Here is an 18,556-nt window from a genome sequence, read left to right as displayed (position 1 = left end):
CTTCCCTTACCCTGGCAGCCTTGAGCAGGGAGCTGCCAGCCAGGCAGCCCCTTCACTGGTCAAGTGCCCTCTGTGGCAGCCTGGCTGAGAAATCTCTCAATCTGAGGACACCCCGACATCTATAAAGGACCACTCTAGCAACAGCCGCAGGCACACTCCAGTCATGACCCCCTTGCCTCTGAATGAATCTGCTTGCCCTCTGCGATTCTCATGGAGGCCAGAGGGGGAGCTCTTCCCCTGATGGCCCAGAAGATGGCCCTAGACACACCCCCGCCCTAGGGAGGCAACCAGGCTGGCTATTCAGCCCCTAGGGCTGTCTGCACTGAAATACTATGCCCCAAACACCGCTTCTCCCAGATGATCTTCCCGTTGTACCGGCAGGTAACAAGGCCAGCGGTGCAGAGGTGCTGCAAGACTCTGCCATGCAGTGACAGATAACAACCTGTGACAGTACGTGACTGCTGCTTCATCCTCACTCTCAACCTGCCTGGATTTGGAGACACCCGGGAGACACACCTCTGGGCGCGTCTGTGAGGGCATTTCTAGGGAGTAATCCCACTGAAAAGAAAAGCCCCCTTGAATGTGGGCAACATCATCTGATGGGTCAGGATTCCAGAAGTAAGAAAAAAGGAAGGAGAGAACTGAGTACCAGCCTTGGTCACTCTTTGCTTGCTAAAGGTACAATGTGACCAGCTGCCCCACACTCCTGCTGCCATGATGGACCACACCCTGGAGCTATGACCAGAATCAACAACGCTTCCTTCCCTTGGGTTCTTCTGGGGGACACTTTGTCACCGTGGTAAGAAAAGTAACTAATGCCCCCACAGTACTGACAGGTCACAGCATACCAACACTCAAGCCTTCTGGGCAGAGCGGGAAGGTGGAGGGGCCAGTACAATGATATTAGGACGAGGGTAACCACTGATGGGAGAGTAAACGGCCTCCTGGACTTGAGGTCCACAAGACAAGTTCTTTCTCAATTGCAGGGAATGTGTCCTCTGAGCCATAGTAAAGATGGAGGATGAAGATCCAAAGAACTGGAAACTGCTTGGAGAAACCCCAAGGAATGAAATCATGTGGGCAGTGAGGACTCGGCGCCCTCCTCTTCAGAGCTCAGGCTCTCTACACACACCTCCCTGGGGTTCTGTGGTGAAGTCTAAATCCTCTCAAAATACCAAAATCATGAATCAAATAACAAGCCCAGGGCTTCCAAAAGCAGAAGGCAGAAGCAGTGTTTTGCAGGGCTTTGCAAAACCTCCCCCAAGCAAGGCCACCCCAGGGAAAGCTGAGACCGGCCTGTGGGGACCCTGCACTGACAAGGTGGGGTCTTCACCGGGGCCTGATTTCAACATCAAAGCCACTCTGGGTATGGTAACAGGAGGGGACCCTGAGCCTATCTACCTGCAGCTGGCCTGCAGGAAGAGTGAAGAAAAGATCCCCAAACAGAAGCCAGCTAAGCGGAAACGGTATTTTCACGTCTGGAATCTCGGAGATGACTGCGCAGGCCTGTTTTTGTTTGTCCCCGCCAACCGGAATCCAAATTCAAGTGTGGGAGTCTGACGAGCTAAAGTGACCTCATGCCTGCTCCTGTGTACGCGTGTGTGAGGCATGCTCCTGCCGTCCCTGACTCTCAGCATGAGCGTTGGGCCCTGGCTGGGAGTCCACGGGAGGGGAGGAGGCTTAGGGCTGTGTATCTGCACTCAGATATAGAGATTAAAAACCGCTAAAGAGAAAGAAGAAAAGCGAGTACAGCTGCCGTCCCCCAAACAGACCTCCCATCTGCCACCCACGATTTGCATGTCACCTTCTCCGGGCTCATTTGTACTTCATTAACTGCCATTGACTTAACAAGATTTATGCAAATGACACTGTAGGAGCTCCCCAACTCCCACTGCAATCAAGTGATTATGTATGTACAACTTGCCACGGCCATGAAAAATTAATACGTGACAAGCCCACTGGCCGCTGAGCTGGGCCGCTGGCTTTTATTTTCCTTGCTTTGCTTTTTAATTTCTACTCCAATAGTAATAGAAAAGAAACAGGACTCTCTAAATCCATCCACTCCGGGTACCCAGACGGGACAAAAGAGGAGTTGGAACTAGATAGAGCCTGAAGAAATGAAGTTATCGTCCAGAAAACAATTCCCTGCTCTTGAGGAACCTTTGATTGGGGAAGAGAGAAATAAAGTCACCTGTGACGGTGACGTGGCCAGCTACCTGTGACAAGGTAAACAAGGGGACCCGTGCACATGGGCAACCTGTACAGCCACGAGGGAGGTCGCAGGCATGCAGCTCGCCCTCCTCGATTTCTAAGCACTCGCAGGATTCCCGCGGAGGGCAGAAGAGTCCAATGGCCCCAGCACCAAGTGTTCAAGGACAGGGGCTTCTGAAGTGACTCCTCTGCCTTGAGGCCAGCGGACCAGCAGCTGGGTGGGGCTCTGACAAGTCTCAAGCAGGATCCGTTGAAGACCAAGGACTCTGCTGCTTTGGAGAGGGACAGAGCGGGTAGTTGCAAATGACCAGCAATGATTTCCCCTGAGGACAGACGCACATTCCTGCAGCGTCCCTGCAGTAACACACCGCTACATGCCTAGCCTTAGCTGTTTCTTCTACACAGCACGAGGTACTTCTGTATGAGAGGAGAGTTCCCATGTTTGATTTAACACTTCCAACTCAGGGCTGAAGAGATGGCTCAGGGGTTAAGACCACTAAAGGCTTTCACAGAGTACCCAAGTTTGGGTTCCAGCACCCACATGTGGCTCACAACCACCTGTAACTCCAGTTCCAGGGGATCCAATGCCACCTTCTGGCCTCTGTGAGTACCTGCATGCACATGGCGCACAGAAAACTAACACAGGCACACACACATAAAAACAACATCCTTTAAACTGTAACTCTGCTTTGGAGGCTTTTTGTCACCGTGCAGTGGAAAGAACACAGATGTGAGGCCCTTGGCTTCCCAGCTACCTAGTCCTGAATGTTCATCCTGCTTAACTTACAATCAAAACAACCCAATGGCCCCACTCTGCCATGCTAAGGGTTAAGCGGAACTCTACATAAAAAAAAAACAAGCTCTCATTTAAATGTTCATTGATTTAAGAAGTCCACCTGTGCACTTTCTAGAATATTCTAGACAGGTCCTGTGCCCGAGGCTCCGCCCTCCCAATCCTCTCGTTTCCATGCAGAGGTCACCACAGCAGGGTGAGGACAGTGAGGAGTGCAGCTATTCTCAAAAGGTCCACGTGCCTTGAAAATGTGAGCATACGCAGCATGCAGCGGTAGGTCACTGTAACTATTCAGACCACCTACAACCTCTACCTTACTCCACAGAAAGTGCAGGATGGCTCTGACCGGGGGACCCGGAACATCACAGATGGATGGAAACATTCTCTGCAGAATGTCTAGGTATGACATGAGGGGTGTGAGGCCTGAGCATCAACTTCAGTGGGAGCACGTGACGCTGGGAGCAGACCCTGGTAAGAGTTAGTCCATGGCTCCTCACAGTGGATGAAACCAAGTACTCTGTGCCCTGGAGTCATGAGAAAACCATGGTTTGGATTTCAACAAGAATGTCATGAGCATCCAAGAGTGCAAGGCTTCCCAGGGAATGCAGGGCCTGCAGTTTACACTGTACTGTCACCTCCGGTCTTGGCAAACTGAAAATCCAGGTTGAGAAGCCAGTCCTGTCCAAAGATGAGCAGGGAACAAATTAAGCGAGGCTCCCATTACATCAGGGCCTGGCTGGCTGGCTCCCCAAGTTTCCTGCTGAGAGAGTGAGCTCCCCCCTTCCCCATACATACACATACACACACACACACACACACACACACACACACACACACACACACACACACACACACACACACGAGGAGCCAGGAATGGACAGGAACCAGGAAGATGATATACATGAAGTAGCAATCTTCTTCAATGTCCCAACACCAGCTTCTCGAAAGAAAAACAGCTCCATAATTTTTACAGCCCTACACGAAGTAACACTGAACAGAAACCTTACATTAGAGTGGCTCTGTGTGGAGTCGGATCAGAATCAAATAAGCAACATGAGTAAACAACTATGTACGCGGCCCTCAGAAGTAATAAACCTGTTTACGAGGAAAACGCCGCCCATCACCAGGGAGGCTGCTTGCAGGGAAGGTGAAAAATTTTTCTTCGAGGTGCTGCAAGCTGGCCCCAAATCTGTCACCCAGTGCAGTAAGGGTGGTCCTGCGCAGAGGCACAACAGCACTGACTAACCTGTAGGCCTCCCTGCTCCCTTGGGTCAAGGCTCACACTGCCTTGTGGGCAGAGGGTACATGTGGCACACAGGCCACTCTGGCTGGCAGCTGCAGTAGTCTTGGCTTCTCAGCCATCTGTGGCTCTTTAACTCACACATCTTCAATCTGAAATGGTCCAGCTTCTCACGAGGGCTGCAGCCATCAGCTGCAAACAGGTCAGACCTGCACGGCTGAGGAGAGCCCGCTACATCTGCATGAAGACTGCCTCTCCCTCAGAGCCCACGCGCACAGGCCAAGGGAAGCTGGGTGGCAGCTATGGAAAAGGCGATGGACGCCCTAGATCAACCAGAGCTACGAATGGGCCACCAGCGTCATCCATGGAAGGCAGAGCTATTTCCTGCTCACAGATTTCCCGCCCCCACCCAAACAGAACACACTCTAAATCAATTGGCTTTCTTTATCAACCAAAAAAGATGACATTTCCAGAGCCGTGGAGCAGGGTTGAACTCTTTATTCTTATTGTTTCGGAAATGAAGCAGCAAAAGACGTCACACGTGAATTCCAGTGTGTCTTGCTAGAGACGTGAAGCAATTTAGGAGCCGGTTTCCGGGCTAATGAAAACCCATTTCAGGCTAGCAACATTGGCCAAAACAAATGCTTGAATTCAAGTCCTGTTGTGTAATGGGGAAGTTTAATTAAGGCCCCACATTACAGCTGTAAATGTTCCTGTGTATAATAAGGTCTAAATGAAACTGAACCTAATCAAAGTTACAATCCCTTCATTAGCAAATTACAAACAAGAGCGCACAGCTGACATGCCAGCGATGATTATTACAACTAATTGCCTCGTTGTTACAGACCAGCCTGAAACAGTGTTCAGATGTCCGTCTGCAAGAGCAAATTAGGGCCACGTCAGGCTATTCCTGTGATCACAAGGGGTTCTTCTACAGCGATCTGATTTACCCCTGTCGCCTGGCGGCCAGCGGCCCAATCAAAGCCGCGCTACAAAGGCAGCCTTTGAAGCCAGTGCGGCATGGAAACACACTCCATATGCAGGCGGGCAGAGCGCACTTCATTAGAGCTGTTGTCCTATTCCCTCTTCTTATTCTAATGATCCCATTTTAATACTCACAGGAACCCCTTCTAATTGATGTCAAGTGAGTGACTTCTACATTCATCAACAGAGCACATCAAACAAACCCTGGTGCCCGAGCCAGCACCGGCTCGGGCTGCACCGAGGTGTGTCTCCAGCCAGGCGGGGAAGGGGACAAGTGTACCTGTTTAATTGGGATGGCTCGCCCGCTCCCGATGCTGTCCGCGCGGCTCTCCAGGCCTTTCTTCTCTTTGTCTGGGTCGCTCCCTTTCCTAGACTGCAAGCAAAAGTAAAGTTAGCATTTGGGCAAGGGTTGTGTCTGCCAGACGGGTCTCGCCCCAACGTCCAGAGCTCCCGCCAACGCGATTCAGAACCGCCGCCCCCAGCTGCTCCTCTGCACTGACTCATCATTCCAAAGAGAATTTTCTAAACTTTCCCCCTGACTTTTCTACTGCGAAATTATCTTTTAATTCTTTTTTAAAGAGTTCAAAACGCAATTACTAGAAACCAATGGACCATCCAGGAAAGCAACGCCCAGCGAGAAAACCTTCCAGAGCGGCAGTGAGCACAGCAGAGGAGGATGAGGTCCTCGAAGGTTATCTGGAAGCCCAACGACAGAAGCGTACGGATTAACTGACCGTCTGGACGACCGACTTACTGGTACACCCACCCCCACGAGCTGTTTCTAGGGGCAAGCAATGCTTCCTCTCATTGCCTCCGGATGGTTAGAAAGCAGCAATTCAAAGTTAGAGCAGGCTGCTGTGCAACAAAATGATAAGGAGGCCAACACTGAAAATCTCTTTCTGACAAAATGTCAACATTCGGGGCACAATGAGCAACTGTTTGTTTGCCAGGTTCCCGAGGCAGTTATCTTGGACGGATTGTTGATGCCATGTGAACTGCCGGGTAGCTGGCAGGTGTGGGGAGGAGGGCACTTGGGGATCGCTGCAGGAGCGCCCGCCACTGTCCATGTCCCGTCTCCTGCTGGCATGAGCAAGTGTAAGCATGGCGATTGTCTGACAGATTTATTTTATTATGAGAGAAAGATCTGAGACTCGTCCTCCTTAATAACGGTGCTGACAAGTGACAACTTCACTCCATTACTTTTCAATGGGAACATTACTCACGCAATATTGAAAATGGAGAAACATTTTCCTGTGCTTTTCAAATCTGAGATGATATATGAAACGGAGAGACTCGGTGGTGTCCAGTGCTGCTGGGAGCAGCTAATGAAATTCAGATTCAAAAGGATGTGGGATAGAGCAGATGATGCTTCTAAAACAGTGTCCAAAAACGAAAAGGCCCTGAGATATAAAACAAGCAAGGACTGATGGGATGGACTTAAGATTCCAGGACGGACTACTGCCGAAAGACCCAGAGAAAGGTGCCTGTGATATCACCCGGCGCAGGCACTTCAAAGGTGGATTTTGCCGCCTGGCCGTGCATGTGAGAAAGCGCACTCTTAGCTGATTACAGGGGCTTCCGCATTTATCAAATGCCTCCTCAGTGCCCCACGCCCCTGTACCTTCATCATGGATCTCAGCTATGCTACAGAAAGTCCTTTAGTTTCTTTACTCTTCCATTAGTAATGCATAGCAAGACCCCACACAGCCAGTTCTTTGCCCACGTCAGTTCTGGGGAAGGTGGGCACATGAGGTTTCCAATTAAAAAATTAAGTTCCAAGGCTCATAGCCACAACATTTTAGAAATTCTGAATCAATGAAGAGCATAAAGGGCATTTTGGGAACTTTATCAGTTCTAAATACCTAAATCTGAAAATCCATCTTCATTATTCTCCATTAAGCAGAATAATTAACAAAACAAACATTTTTAAAAAAATGAACATTTTCCTGGAGGCGGCGCATCTGTCCCTAGTCGCTGTTCTCAGAGCAGAATTCCAGATTCCTCGGAAGCAGGAAGCAGCAGCCAGAGTCGCTGCACACAGCTCCAAACATGTAAAGAAACAGGAGCCATGCTCACACAATCACAGGGTCAGAGAAAAATGAGACAGAAACTCCGGATACACACTGGAAAAAAGGAAATCCACCAACAAGGATTCCATTTTTGTGGAAAGTGCCATACAATTAAAGGGAAGAGCTCCAACAAGCTTCTGGGCAGAGGGTTTGCCGTCTCCAGCAGGCTGACTCCAGGAGACCGGAACCCAACAACTAAACCACAACCCAATCCACTAGCTATGAAAGCCCGAACCTCCGAATCCCGAGGGAAGACTCCTTGCTGTCCTGCCCACTTCACAGAGTCGCCAGTGGTGCATGTCCTGTGTCGTGCCCCGCCCCCCCCCAAACTGCTCATCAGAGGCCGCCGGCAACCCTTGGTACCCATTGCTATATCCAGCCTGCCGCACTCTTCAGAACCAGAGTTTATCACACCCGCCGCACTTCGGGAGACTTCAGGCCACCAGAATGACTGTTGAGCCCCACAGACACCGAGGACAGAGGGAAGCGAAGGATTATCTACTTCATTTCAAACGTGTTCAGCTCCCTATACATAATAAACCAAGTCCCTTGTACACTGGGCAGAGAGGGGTGTCTGGCAACAGCGCCCATCACACAGAACCTGCTCTCTCAGCTTCAACCAAGAAGGCAGGAGCAGATGGAACATACCGTGCCAGGCTTCAGGGCTCCTGTCCTCCACAAGACACCAAGTGTCAATCCCTTTACACTGTGGATTTCACTGTCCTCTTTTCTCTGAGTAGATCCAGGTTCTGGGCAATCTTTGGGTTCTGGTGTACTTAACTGTTTAATGGTATCAGCATCACACAGCAAGCTTTTAAAACACCACGTAAAGACCCAATTCTTTAAAAGCCAGAAAAGACATAAAGCAATGCCATACAGAAGTTAGGGAGCCTTGCTAGCTTAACACCCACAAATGCAGGCAGCATGTACACACCCATTCAGGTAAATGGCAAGCCCTGGAACAGAGGCAGAGGAACGGATGGGGAGGCCTGGACTTCCACTGAGCATGTATGTTCTTCATGAAACAGTGGCTGCCAACTGCTCAACCTTGTGATTATTACAGAGACGTAATACACGTAGGGTTTTTTTTCTTCTAATTCTTATATATTTCAAAATGTTATTCAATAAAATAGTTCATCTACATGTAAATCAGGCTACTAAATGAACTGTTCTAAAAAATTCTGAATTTCTAAAGCAGACATGCAAGTGGGTCATCTTTTAATGTTTCATTTCTCAAGGCAATGGCCTTACATAAAAAATTAACAAAACATGATACAGTTTAAATTCCCACTGGTAAGGCAAACATAATTGCTGCTGCAAAGTAATGCATAACCTGCTACGACTGGAGAGATTTAGTTTAGATAATTTCATACAAAATACATGGGATTTATTGTATGTTTGCAATTTAAAACATCTGAGAGCTGGAGATGTTATCCCTTTGTGGCACAGAACCACTTTAAAGGATACTAGGGCAGGATGAGAACTACGCGCCTACCCCTGACCTCCAGCCCCTTTGGAATGGGCTAATAGATAAGTGGACGGTGCCCACCAGCTGCACATCTCCATTCTGGGCTGCGGAACAGTAACTAAGCTGGTTTGCATCTGGAACAGCTGTTGACAGGTCTAAACACATACACACTTTGACAACGTTAGTCAAAAGTCACCCACAGCAACAGATACAAAGACTGCAAAACTGGAAGTACTTAAAGAAGCTGTTTCCTACTGAAATCTGGATTCTTAATTGCCTAGATTTCAGGATTAATTCGCCTTCATTTCACTCCTTGTATGACACTGACATCTAGTGGAGTCGATGCTTCCAAGTCCTTGAACTTAAAATGCTCATCACCCACCTCCATCGCCATTCTGCCCAGCGGCAAAGCCAAACCTGGGGACAACCTCCACGTCGGCCATTCCCTGGAATTTCAGCTTGTTGATCCTTACACGCCACAACACAAACCCGGTGCAGCACTAAATCCCTGCACGACCCCAAACTTCTGTTCCATGCACCTTAGCTGGGCAGCTGGATTCAACTTTCCGAATGCTACACTCTCAAACTGTCTTCTGACGCTAAGGAAGAGATGAAACGCGTTGCAGACACGCAGTCGGAGGCATCTAAGATCCGGCGTTTACGATGCAATTCACTGGGATTTCCAGTCACCGCGTTCTCACCAGCTTCAGTAAGGCCTGTAGCTCTGTGGCTTCCTGGCCTCTGTTTTCTTTCAGTGTGGCCAGCTCTGGCCACCAGCATACTTCCTAGACACTTCTTCTTCTTCAGATCTTAAAACTAAGAGTCCTTCTGTGAGCTGTCAATCATCCAGGTCATGGGAGTTGTCAATCATCCAGGCCCCAGGATCTTTTTTGGATAGACAAGACAGGCTCTCCTTACAAATAGTTCTGTTTAAAGTGGTATTTCCTGGTTTCCATATTTCTTTCATGTGGTAGAAAACAAAGGTAATGTGAACTGAGGTGCTAGGCAGGAATCACAGGCTGGGCTTCCACAGCCACTCCTAACAAGTGTGGTGGTGGGGGATACAGAACTTCTCATCCGCCACTCTTGGACTAGTACATTCTTGGAGTCCAAAGCCTCTGAAGCCAGCTGTGGCTTCAGTAACTGGTTTTTCTGGACCCATTGAGTCACAAGTGAATGAGCACCTTTTGGGGAGGGGGCACCTTCTTAACCAACAGTCCTGCTCTGAGCATCCAGCTAGAAACCAACTGTTAATGTGACTGCTCATGCTGTGTGTCGAAAAAACTTTATAAGGCACAACCTTACATCCGTGCCACATGTTACTACTGTAACATATCAGATACTTGCTTGTATGTACAGAAGCCAAAATGACCACTTCAGGCCTACCCAGCGGCCCTTCCAACTACCCTTCCAACTACGTCTGCTGACTCTCACTGGTGTCCATGCTCCTGACTTCAACAGCAGTGGAAAAAACCCCCACAAATAATACCACTAAGAACCCCCTGCCTCTCTGGGGAGTGCTCCCAGCTGACAGCCCCATTGAAGAATAGCTACTGCTCCCAGATCAGAGAGGTCCAGTGATGTGTCTAAGGTCAAACAGCGGCCAGCAGTGTCTGTCAGAGCTGCAAAGGAAAGGACAGGATGGCTCAAAGGGGGACCCTCTGTCACCAGCAGACAGGGGCATGAATGTTCTAACAGAGACAGTCACAGAGAAAGAGTGAGGCACCCACAGATCTGGCAGGTACCCACAGCATCATGTGACCATCTTCAGTTGAAGGCAGCAAGTCAGACAATGAACTTCTAGCTATTCCTTTAGGTCAAGATAGGAATAAGAAACTTCTTTGTGACTCAGTCAATAGGGACCAACCAAAACCCGAGGCCAAATGATTTGTACAGGTTTTAAGTGTAGACATTGCACAGAGCTGGCCAGAGAGAGAGAGAGAGACACGTCCTGAAATCACACCACAATAGCTCTGGGCTGAACTGCGAAGCCATCCATGATTGATTGGTGATGTCTGCTGGACAGAAGAGGCAGGAAACAGTAGGTCTGCCTCTTCTGTAGTTCAGAAAGTATCTGTACCCATTAGCCCAAAGAGCTTGTAAAAGTACACATGCCTGGCCCCACCCTGGACTCAGGGTATCTAAATCAAAGCTCAGATTTCCAATCCAGGACATTCCCTGGAGGACTTTGAGGACAGGCCAAGAGAAGCCTGTGATCGGGAGTCCCTAGAGGACAGGCCAAGAGAAGCCCGTGATCGGGAGTCCCTGGAGGACAGGCCAAGAGAAGCCTGTGATAGGGAGTCCCTGGAGGACAGGCCAAGAGAAGCCTGTGACAGGGAGTCCCTGGAGGACAGGCCAAGAGAAGCCTGTGATAGGGAGGCCCTAGAGGACAGGCCAAGAGAAGCCTGTGATAGGGAGGCCCTGGAGGACAGGCCAAGAGAAGCCTGTGATAGGGAGTCCCTAGAGGACAGGCCAAGAGAAGCCCGTGGCAGGGAGTCCCTAGAGGACAGGCCAAGAGAAGCCCGTGGCAGGGAGTCCCTGGAGGACAGGCCAAGAGAAGCCCGTGGCAGGGAGTCCCTTGGAACCCTGGAGAGAGGAGTGGGGTTGCAATATTGAAGGAAAGGCAAGTCTTAATCCCATGCCCACCCCTGGGGTCAGTTCTCAGACCCCAACAGATGACCGGGCGATGGCTAGGGCCTCTCTGTGATTGGTCAGATGCAATGGGAATCCCCCAAGACCTTCACTACCTCTCCATGGATAACACAGGTCTCTAGTGTGAGACCATGAGGATGCTGGGAGGGTAAAGGCTGCGCACAAACTCCTCAGGATTTGCACTCGGTCCCCACCGGGTAATCCCCATTCTGCTCAGGACTCCAATCTTCTTTTCTTCTCACAGCTTCCTCAGACTCGAGTCACTGTGACTCTCGTTCAATTTCGATTGGATTCTGCACCATCACTGGACCCTGGGACGGACCTCTTCCTGTGACTGAGATGCCGGGTGACGCTGAGAGGCTGGTCCCGAGGACGGACACTCACCGTGAAGAGGTTGGACCTGCGCTTCGACTGCTTCCGGACAGGCGTTGGGGTGTTGGCAGTGGGGGGGACGTCGATCCGAAGCTCCTTCTGGCTGGTGCTCGGGGTCGAGGGGACGGAGGAGGAGTAGTCACTTAAACTGCCGCCTCCGTTGCTTGTCTGTAAAAATTCAACAAACGAAGACACAAAATCAACGTTCTGCGAACGAAGCAGCGGAAAAACCACCCAAGCGGGGTCACAGCAAGAAAACAGCAAGGGACAAAGAAGCGTCTGGGGGACGCGGTGTCGACTCCCTGTGCGGGGCCGGTTTACTAAGACCAAGCGTTGCCAGAAGCAAGCGTTGCTCTGTCTGAGAAAAAGCACCTCAGGTCTCCATCACGGAGCTTGAAATCTTCTTCCCGCTTCAGAGTCGCACTCTGCAGCCTAGGCTGACCTAACACTCACTAAGTAGCTCGTGCTGGCCTTGAATTGGAGCAATCTTCCTGTCTCAGCCTCTAGACTACTCAGACTAGAAGTGTGAGTTACCACACACAGCGAACTTTGAAAAAAAAAATGGGAAAAAAAAATAAACCAACAATTATTCTTCCTCTGAAAAACAAAACTGTAGTTAAAGATGGCCTTATGGGTGCTTCACTGTTCCTCCTGGGATGAAGAAGGAATGGCCACTCAGAACACCAAGCAATCATTCTTCAATGACATCTCACAAATCGGAGTACTAGCCTAAAATGATTTTAGATCACTCCAACACCGAAGACACCCATCGTGAAGGTGTTCAGGGCTAGACCATCCCAGGCCCGAGTGGTAAGTGCACCAGGGAAGGCTTCTCAGGCAAACTGAGCACTCGCAAGAAAACCTTCTCACTGTGCCATTTGGAAAAAGCAGCAGTGGGACTTTCACCTAAGGAGGACCGGCCACAACACAAGGACCAGCAAGTCACCTGCTCCTTACGGAGGTCCTGGGCGGATCCCTGGGACAAGCACCTTGCTTCTCAGTTAATAATTTAGCAACACTATTTAGGGGAGGCCCAGGAGGTGGGAGTTATAAGTGACTTCCAGATCTAAGTGTAAGTGCATTTCTTAGCCAGTAAGACTTATTAACTACTGTTCACCCTATAAACTGACCAAGAGCAAAGCCTATGATTTCGATCCACAGCCAAGATGGCAGCATACGTCTGTTGTGGGCTATCTGTACACTGTGTGAAGATATATTGCTCTGACTGGTTTAATAATGAGCTGAATGGCCAGTAGTTAGGCAGGACTTCTGGGGACAGAGAGGACTCCAGGGAGAAGAAAGACAGAGACACCAGGAGACACAGAGAGGAAACAGGAGATACACAATAGAAGAGAGGTAATAACACCATGTAGCAGAATGTAGGTTAATATAAATGGGTTCATTTAAGTTATAAGAGTTAGTTAGAAACAAGCCTAAGCTACAGGCTGAACTTTCATGATTAATAAGAAGTCTCCCTGTCATTATTTGGGAACTGGCAGGTGGGACAGAAAAAGACTTCTTACACACACCTGGCATCACCTCATGCCAGCATGCCTTATAACACAGGCAGTGTGCAAAGAGAACATTAAAGATTGACTCCCATAAAGCCGACTTGGCCACAACAGCTTCTGAAGGAAAATGGGAAGTCAAACACAAACACACTGTTATTTACAAAGTTGGAAAAAGAAAAGCAGATGCCAACAGCTTGGGTACTGGCTGTGACCAGTCTCTGCCCCGCGTCTGGCGTGGCACTCCCTCGCTGCCTCACCTCCCGCACCACCTTTCGTACCTGGCTGATGTGCACGGCTGACACCTGGGCGGAGCACACAGAGGAGTGGCTTGGAGAGTTGGGTAAGGACTTGCAGGGGCCTATGGACAGCTGCTGCTTCTTCCTCGTGGCAACAATCTTCTGGGCAACTAGTGGACACAGAGACAGGAGACATCCATGTGAGGCTGGTGGCCAGATATGAGGTGAACCACAGGGACCTCTGATGATGCCTGGCTTCTGCCATTCCTGCATCCATAGCAAGCTTCATCTGGATACCTGACCACTGGAACAAATAGGACATTTCCCAGGGAGTCTGAATTCCTATACCCAGCTTATGGAGCTAAATACGGTCCATAAGCAAATAAGCCCTGGCCAACAGGACCAGAGCACAAGCAAGCCCTGGTAAATGGGCTTAGAGAACACCAAGCCCCAAGCAATGGGATTAGCACACACACAAGTCCCGGCCAATGGGACCAGAGCACACATAAAGCCTCATGTGGCTTTCAGGACTTGTCTCCAGGTGAGGGCTGCTCTTTGCCCCCTTCTTCTTTGTCTTTTTTGCTTAATCTCTCTGAAATGTACAGATGTGACACTTTGGCGCCAGGAGCCACCCAGGACCGTTGGTGACACAGGGATGGAAGCGACATCAGTGAGACAGGGTGTAAAACAGACCAGTCCTGACCCCTGAGGACTTCAGCCAGCCTGCTTGGACTACCTCAAGGGGACTTAAATGTGCAACAAGAACACATGCCCACCTCACATAGGCTACCCTAATAAACCAGTGTTTTCCAGTTATTCAAAGGTAACCCCAGATAAGGAAAACTGAACCAAGTCCACTTGAAAGGGCTTTTTTTGCACTGCCTAAAGAATGACTTGTAACTTTTTCAGGCTGTGTAGACTTATACTCAAGCAAGAATAATTACAACAAGGACTTTTTTTTTTTTTAATTCTAACATAGGACCACATCCACTGGAAGTTTATCTTAATCGATACAAATCTAAATTCAACCAGCCATAACATCTCAGCAAACAGGCTTGCTGATAAAGCATACGGAATTTAAAGGCAAAGGAAGCCAACAATTAGAAAAACACTCTTACACCAATGGGTGTCACTGCAGGAGAGCGGCTGAAGTTTGTACCTTGAATGGGGGCACGTCTTGGTGGAGGAACCTCCCCGCCCTTGTCTCTGCACATACCGCTGCTTCTGAGGCACTCTGCCACTCCAGAACCAGTGGTTACAGGAGACAGAGGCCACAAAGTGCTCACAGATAATCTCACTTCCAAACGAACACAACTCTGAGCAGAAACTGGTGTGTGCACAGCTCGTGGCTTTCGCGCAAATGAATGATAGTGTTAAATGTGACTAAGTGGAAATGCAATCTATAAAAAATGGTTCCCAGAGATGAAGCAGCAGCTTCATCAGTCACGGCCCACCTCCAAAAGGCTTCTCATCACCCTGAAAGGATGATATCAATTAATTTATCTTCCCTCCATGTATTGATCATAACCTTCATCAGCTAATCATGTTTAAATTACAGAGGAATATCGTGGTACTCCGTCATTTCAAAGCCATTGGTGTATTGATCAGGGACTGTTGAAAATGTATATTAGACTACCTTAAAAAAAATCATTACGTGAACTCAAAAAAGATTCTAAGTCTGTGTCCAAGAACTGCAAAGTAAATAGAGAGTAGGGAGGGTCAAGACCCAAATGAACCCAAATTCCAAAACTGCCTAAGTGCCGTGGCTGGAATGTGGAAGGGCCCTGTGGGCTCCTGTGCTTGAAACTTGGTCCCCAGTGGGCAATTCTGTTTGGGGAGGTTCTGGGGACATTAGTAGGTGGAGCCACGCTGGAGAAAACAGTCACTGGGGTGGCCTTGAAGTTTGTCCAGCCTGGTTCCACTTCCTGCTCTCCCTCTTCCTGCTTCCTGTGTGCTAAGGAAACGTGATCAGTCAGCTTCCTGACTGCCAGGCCGTCTCCGTAGCCTGCTGCTCTGCCTCCCCTGCTAGGATGGCCCCGTCCCCTCCGGAACTGTCAGTCAAAACAAACAGTCCCCATCTCAATTTCTTTTTGTCAGGATTTCTGTCTCCACCTCAGAAAAATAACTAATACACCCTGTGACTAATCGTTTGCAAAAAGAGGTTCAGATGATCCGCTTGCTTCACCCCAGTCTGAGTTCCCACCCATCTGGACCCACAATGACTTAACCACGAACTCAGCGGAGAGGCACAAGACACGCTCAAACCATACTCTTAAGCGCTTTCTGGACACCTGCCATGGAGTTCCTCCGCTAGAAGGGAAGGTTTAGGAAACTGAGTCAAGCATGTTATGGAAACGCGCATTATGTGGAACTTCAAAAGCAGATCCCCAGTGTCCTTCTTAGAAGGCCCTGGGCAAGGACACGGGGATAAAAAAACCAGCTCACAGCAAAGCCACATGGGTGGCACCGAGTGTGGCCGCACACCACGGCTAAGCCCGTGTCCCCGGGAGACCGCTCTTCCAACCTTCAGGACCGAAACACAGACCCACACCGCTCACAACGGACTGCACTTATTCTTTTTTTTTTTTTTTGGTTTTTGGAGACAGGGTTTCTCTGTGTAGCTTTGCGCCTTTCCTGGAACTCACTCGGTAGTCCAGGCTGGCCTCGAACTCACGGAGATCCGCCTGGCTCTGCCTCCCAAGTGCTGGGATTAAAGGCGTGCACCGCCGCCGCCCGGCCTGCATTTATTCCTACCACATTGTTTTTCGTGTCCGACCTGCTTCCTCAGTACTCTTCTAACTCACAGACACCAATCCTGGAAAGAAAATGATTTTACAATGTCTTGTTCTACGGTGCCAGGAGAACTCTGGAAAGATAGGATAAAGGATAAGAACGGGGCAAATTTCCTTAATGAAGGACAAGAGGATTCTGGGTAAGGGTGAGAGTGAGAACGGGGGTGGGTGAAGGAAATCCGCGCTGTGTTGTGGAACTTGTCACCTTTGCGTCTAAGGGGAGAAGAGCATTTACTCTACAGTCACTGCTCACTAACAGCCGCCGCCGCCGCCTGCTTTGTCTAACCGGGAGGAAACAGCACACCCGAGGGCCCTGGTTAAAGACTTTCCTAAAGCCGTCACTAGGTGAGTAGAAAGTATAGCGACAACGCTGGTCAGGAAGGGACCGTGCTATTTATTACAGGATCATGGCCACCAATCACGGGACTGTGTGGAAATGCGGGCAGATCCACAGGGGCCGTGACCCCAACAGGTGAGCACCGGCCCTTCTCTATCCACTGCTCTACGGCATGGGCCACCAGGGATGGGAGGCAGGCCCTGCCCCTTTCAAACTGTAATTAACGGTGATCCTCGAAATACGTTATGTGCCGGCAGGTTCAAAGATGCAACTCCAGACTCCGCTGGCGGGGGGAATCTCATCCTCTGTGTTTGCTAGTACCTTGATCATTCAACAAATACACACTGTTGCACGGTTTACACCAGTACACACACGCAAATGTCTTATTTAATGTGCTATGCATCAAACATACAAATACCCAAGCCTGAAAGAATCGGCTTTATTTATTTTTTTTTTTATTATTGAGATTTAACAGTCTCTCACACTTGGGATTCCGGACACGATTTGCTGTGTTCCATCAAAAGTGTCACTTAGGAAGACATGACCACTGCCCTTTTACCACAGGGGCCCACCAATTCCTCTCTTCTCCTCCACGGTATTGCTTTCCTCTACAATTCAGCCTTCTGTTTGGACTTGAGTAGGAGACAGAAACAAAACACACCCCTCCCCTTAGCCAGCCCTTCAGTCCTACCTATGGATTTGATTGCACAAGGCTCACAGGGCAAGCAGTCAAGCTCAGGCAGAGAAGTGATGTCAGAATGGCTCCACCTTATGGAGGAGGTGGGTTAGTGCCTGCGACAAAGGTCCCCTCCAGGCTGGAAAGGCTCCGTCCTAACTCCACTAATGTATGACATCTTTAGACTGAAACATATATCCATGTCCACAGCTCCATTCTCCAATGGAAAAGTTACAGACATTAACAACAAAAACTGACATGCACGTACTTGCTTTCTCCACAAACTGTACATTTTCTACCGAACAAGAGAGCACCCCAAAACTCTGAGATGGACTGCTCTGCTCAACCCTCATCAGACACCCCTTATCTTCTTGCAGGACATTCCTGGGTCATTCACACAAATGCACGCATCACCTTCCCTTGGTCCTGCCAGGAGAGCGAGCCCTCTGCTCACAGCCCTGGGACCATGGACACGGAAGTCTTTTGCCCTGCCTCTGCTGCCTGAAGGCTGAGCATGGTGGCAGATTACACCCTCACTCCATCCGGCAGATAAAGAGGACCCAGTGGGAGCCAGTTGTGAGGGCTCCCTGGTCCCGCAGAACCTGAAAGACTGAGGCAGGAGGAGAAGCGCTCGGTTCTGGCCAGCCGGGATTACCCAAAGATCGAGCCAATCTCAAACAAGCAAACTACGCCCCCAACTATAACAAGTGATCAAAACACAGAGCAGAGAGATGAGGACAGCGGCTCAGACAATGGCTGGAGGGCTCGGGCAGGACCGCCAGCCCAGCCTGCACTGTCCCAGGACAGAAGCTGGGCAATCCCTTGCTCTGCACCACTTCCTGTTTCTCAGGGGACCTCCATAAATGACTGTGGTGATTTAAATGAGAAATGGCCTCCACACTCTTGGGCATTTAAATGCTTTGGTCCCCGGGTGCTGGCACTGCCTGGGGAGGCTTAGAGGGCGTGACTTTGTGGAATACCCTGAGAGTTTAAAAAGCTCATGCAACGTTGAGTTCTCTTTCCGTTTTTGAGCTCTCAGCTTGCTGCTCTAGGGGCCACCGAGCCAGATACTTCCTTGTCGTGATGGACACATCCCTCTGGAACTGTAAGCCCAAATAAACTCTTCTATGACTAATACAGAGACACAGGGAAATGAGCTTGTCATCAGGACAATGGTGTGTCACCCAAGCAGAGGCATGGCCTCTCTCCAGCAGT

The 18,556-nt window shown here is 49.6% G+C and overlaps 1 protein-coding gene across 8 annotated transcripts in view; it reads right to left on the bottom strand.

Moving 5' to 3' along the window:
• Positions 1–18,556, bottom strand: part of Agap1 (ArfGAP with GTPase domain, ankyrin repeat and PH domain 1) — a 461,561-nt gene that overhangs the window by 233,838 nt on the left and 209,167 nt on the right. For all 8 annotated transcript variants that reach the window (XM_028880390.2, XM_028880391.2, XM_028880392.2 and 5 more), the window contains 3 exons: positions 13,579–13,706; positions 11,802–11,957; positions 5,509–5,601 (listed from right to left, as the gene is read on the bottom strand). In XM_028880390.2, coding sequence (XP_028736223.1) covers positions 5,509–5,601; positions 11,802–11,957; positions 13,579–13,706 — 377 coding nt within the window. The remainder of the gene's footprint in view (positions 1–5,508; positions 5,602–11,801; positions 11,958–13,578; positions 13,707–18,556) is intronic.

Source organism: Peromyscus leucopus, chromosome 13, assembly GCF_004664715.2.
Source record: "Peromyscus leucopus breed LL Stock chromosome 13, UCI_PerLeu_2.1, whole genome shotgun sequence".
In the NCBI taxonomy this organism is placed as follows: Eukaryota; Metazoa; Chordata; class Mammalia; order Rodentia; family Cricetidae; genus Peromyscus; species Peromyscus leucopus.
The sequence above is the reverse complement of the archived record's forward strand: the minus strand, read 5'-3'. Positions and strand labels throughout refer to the sequence as shown.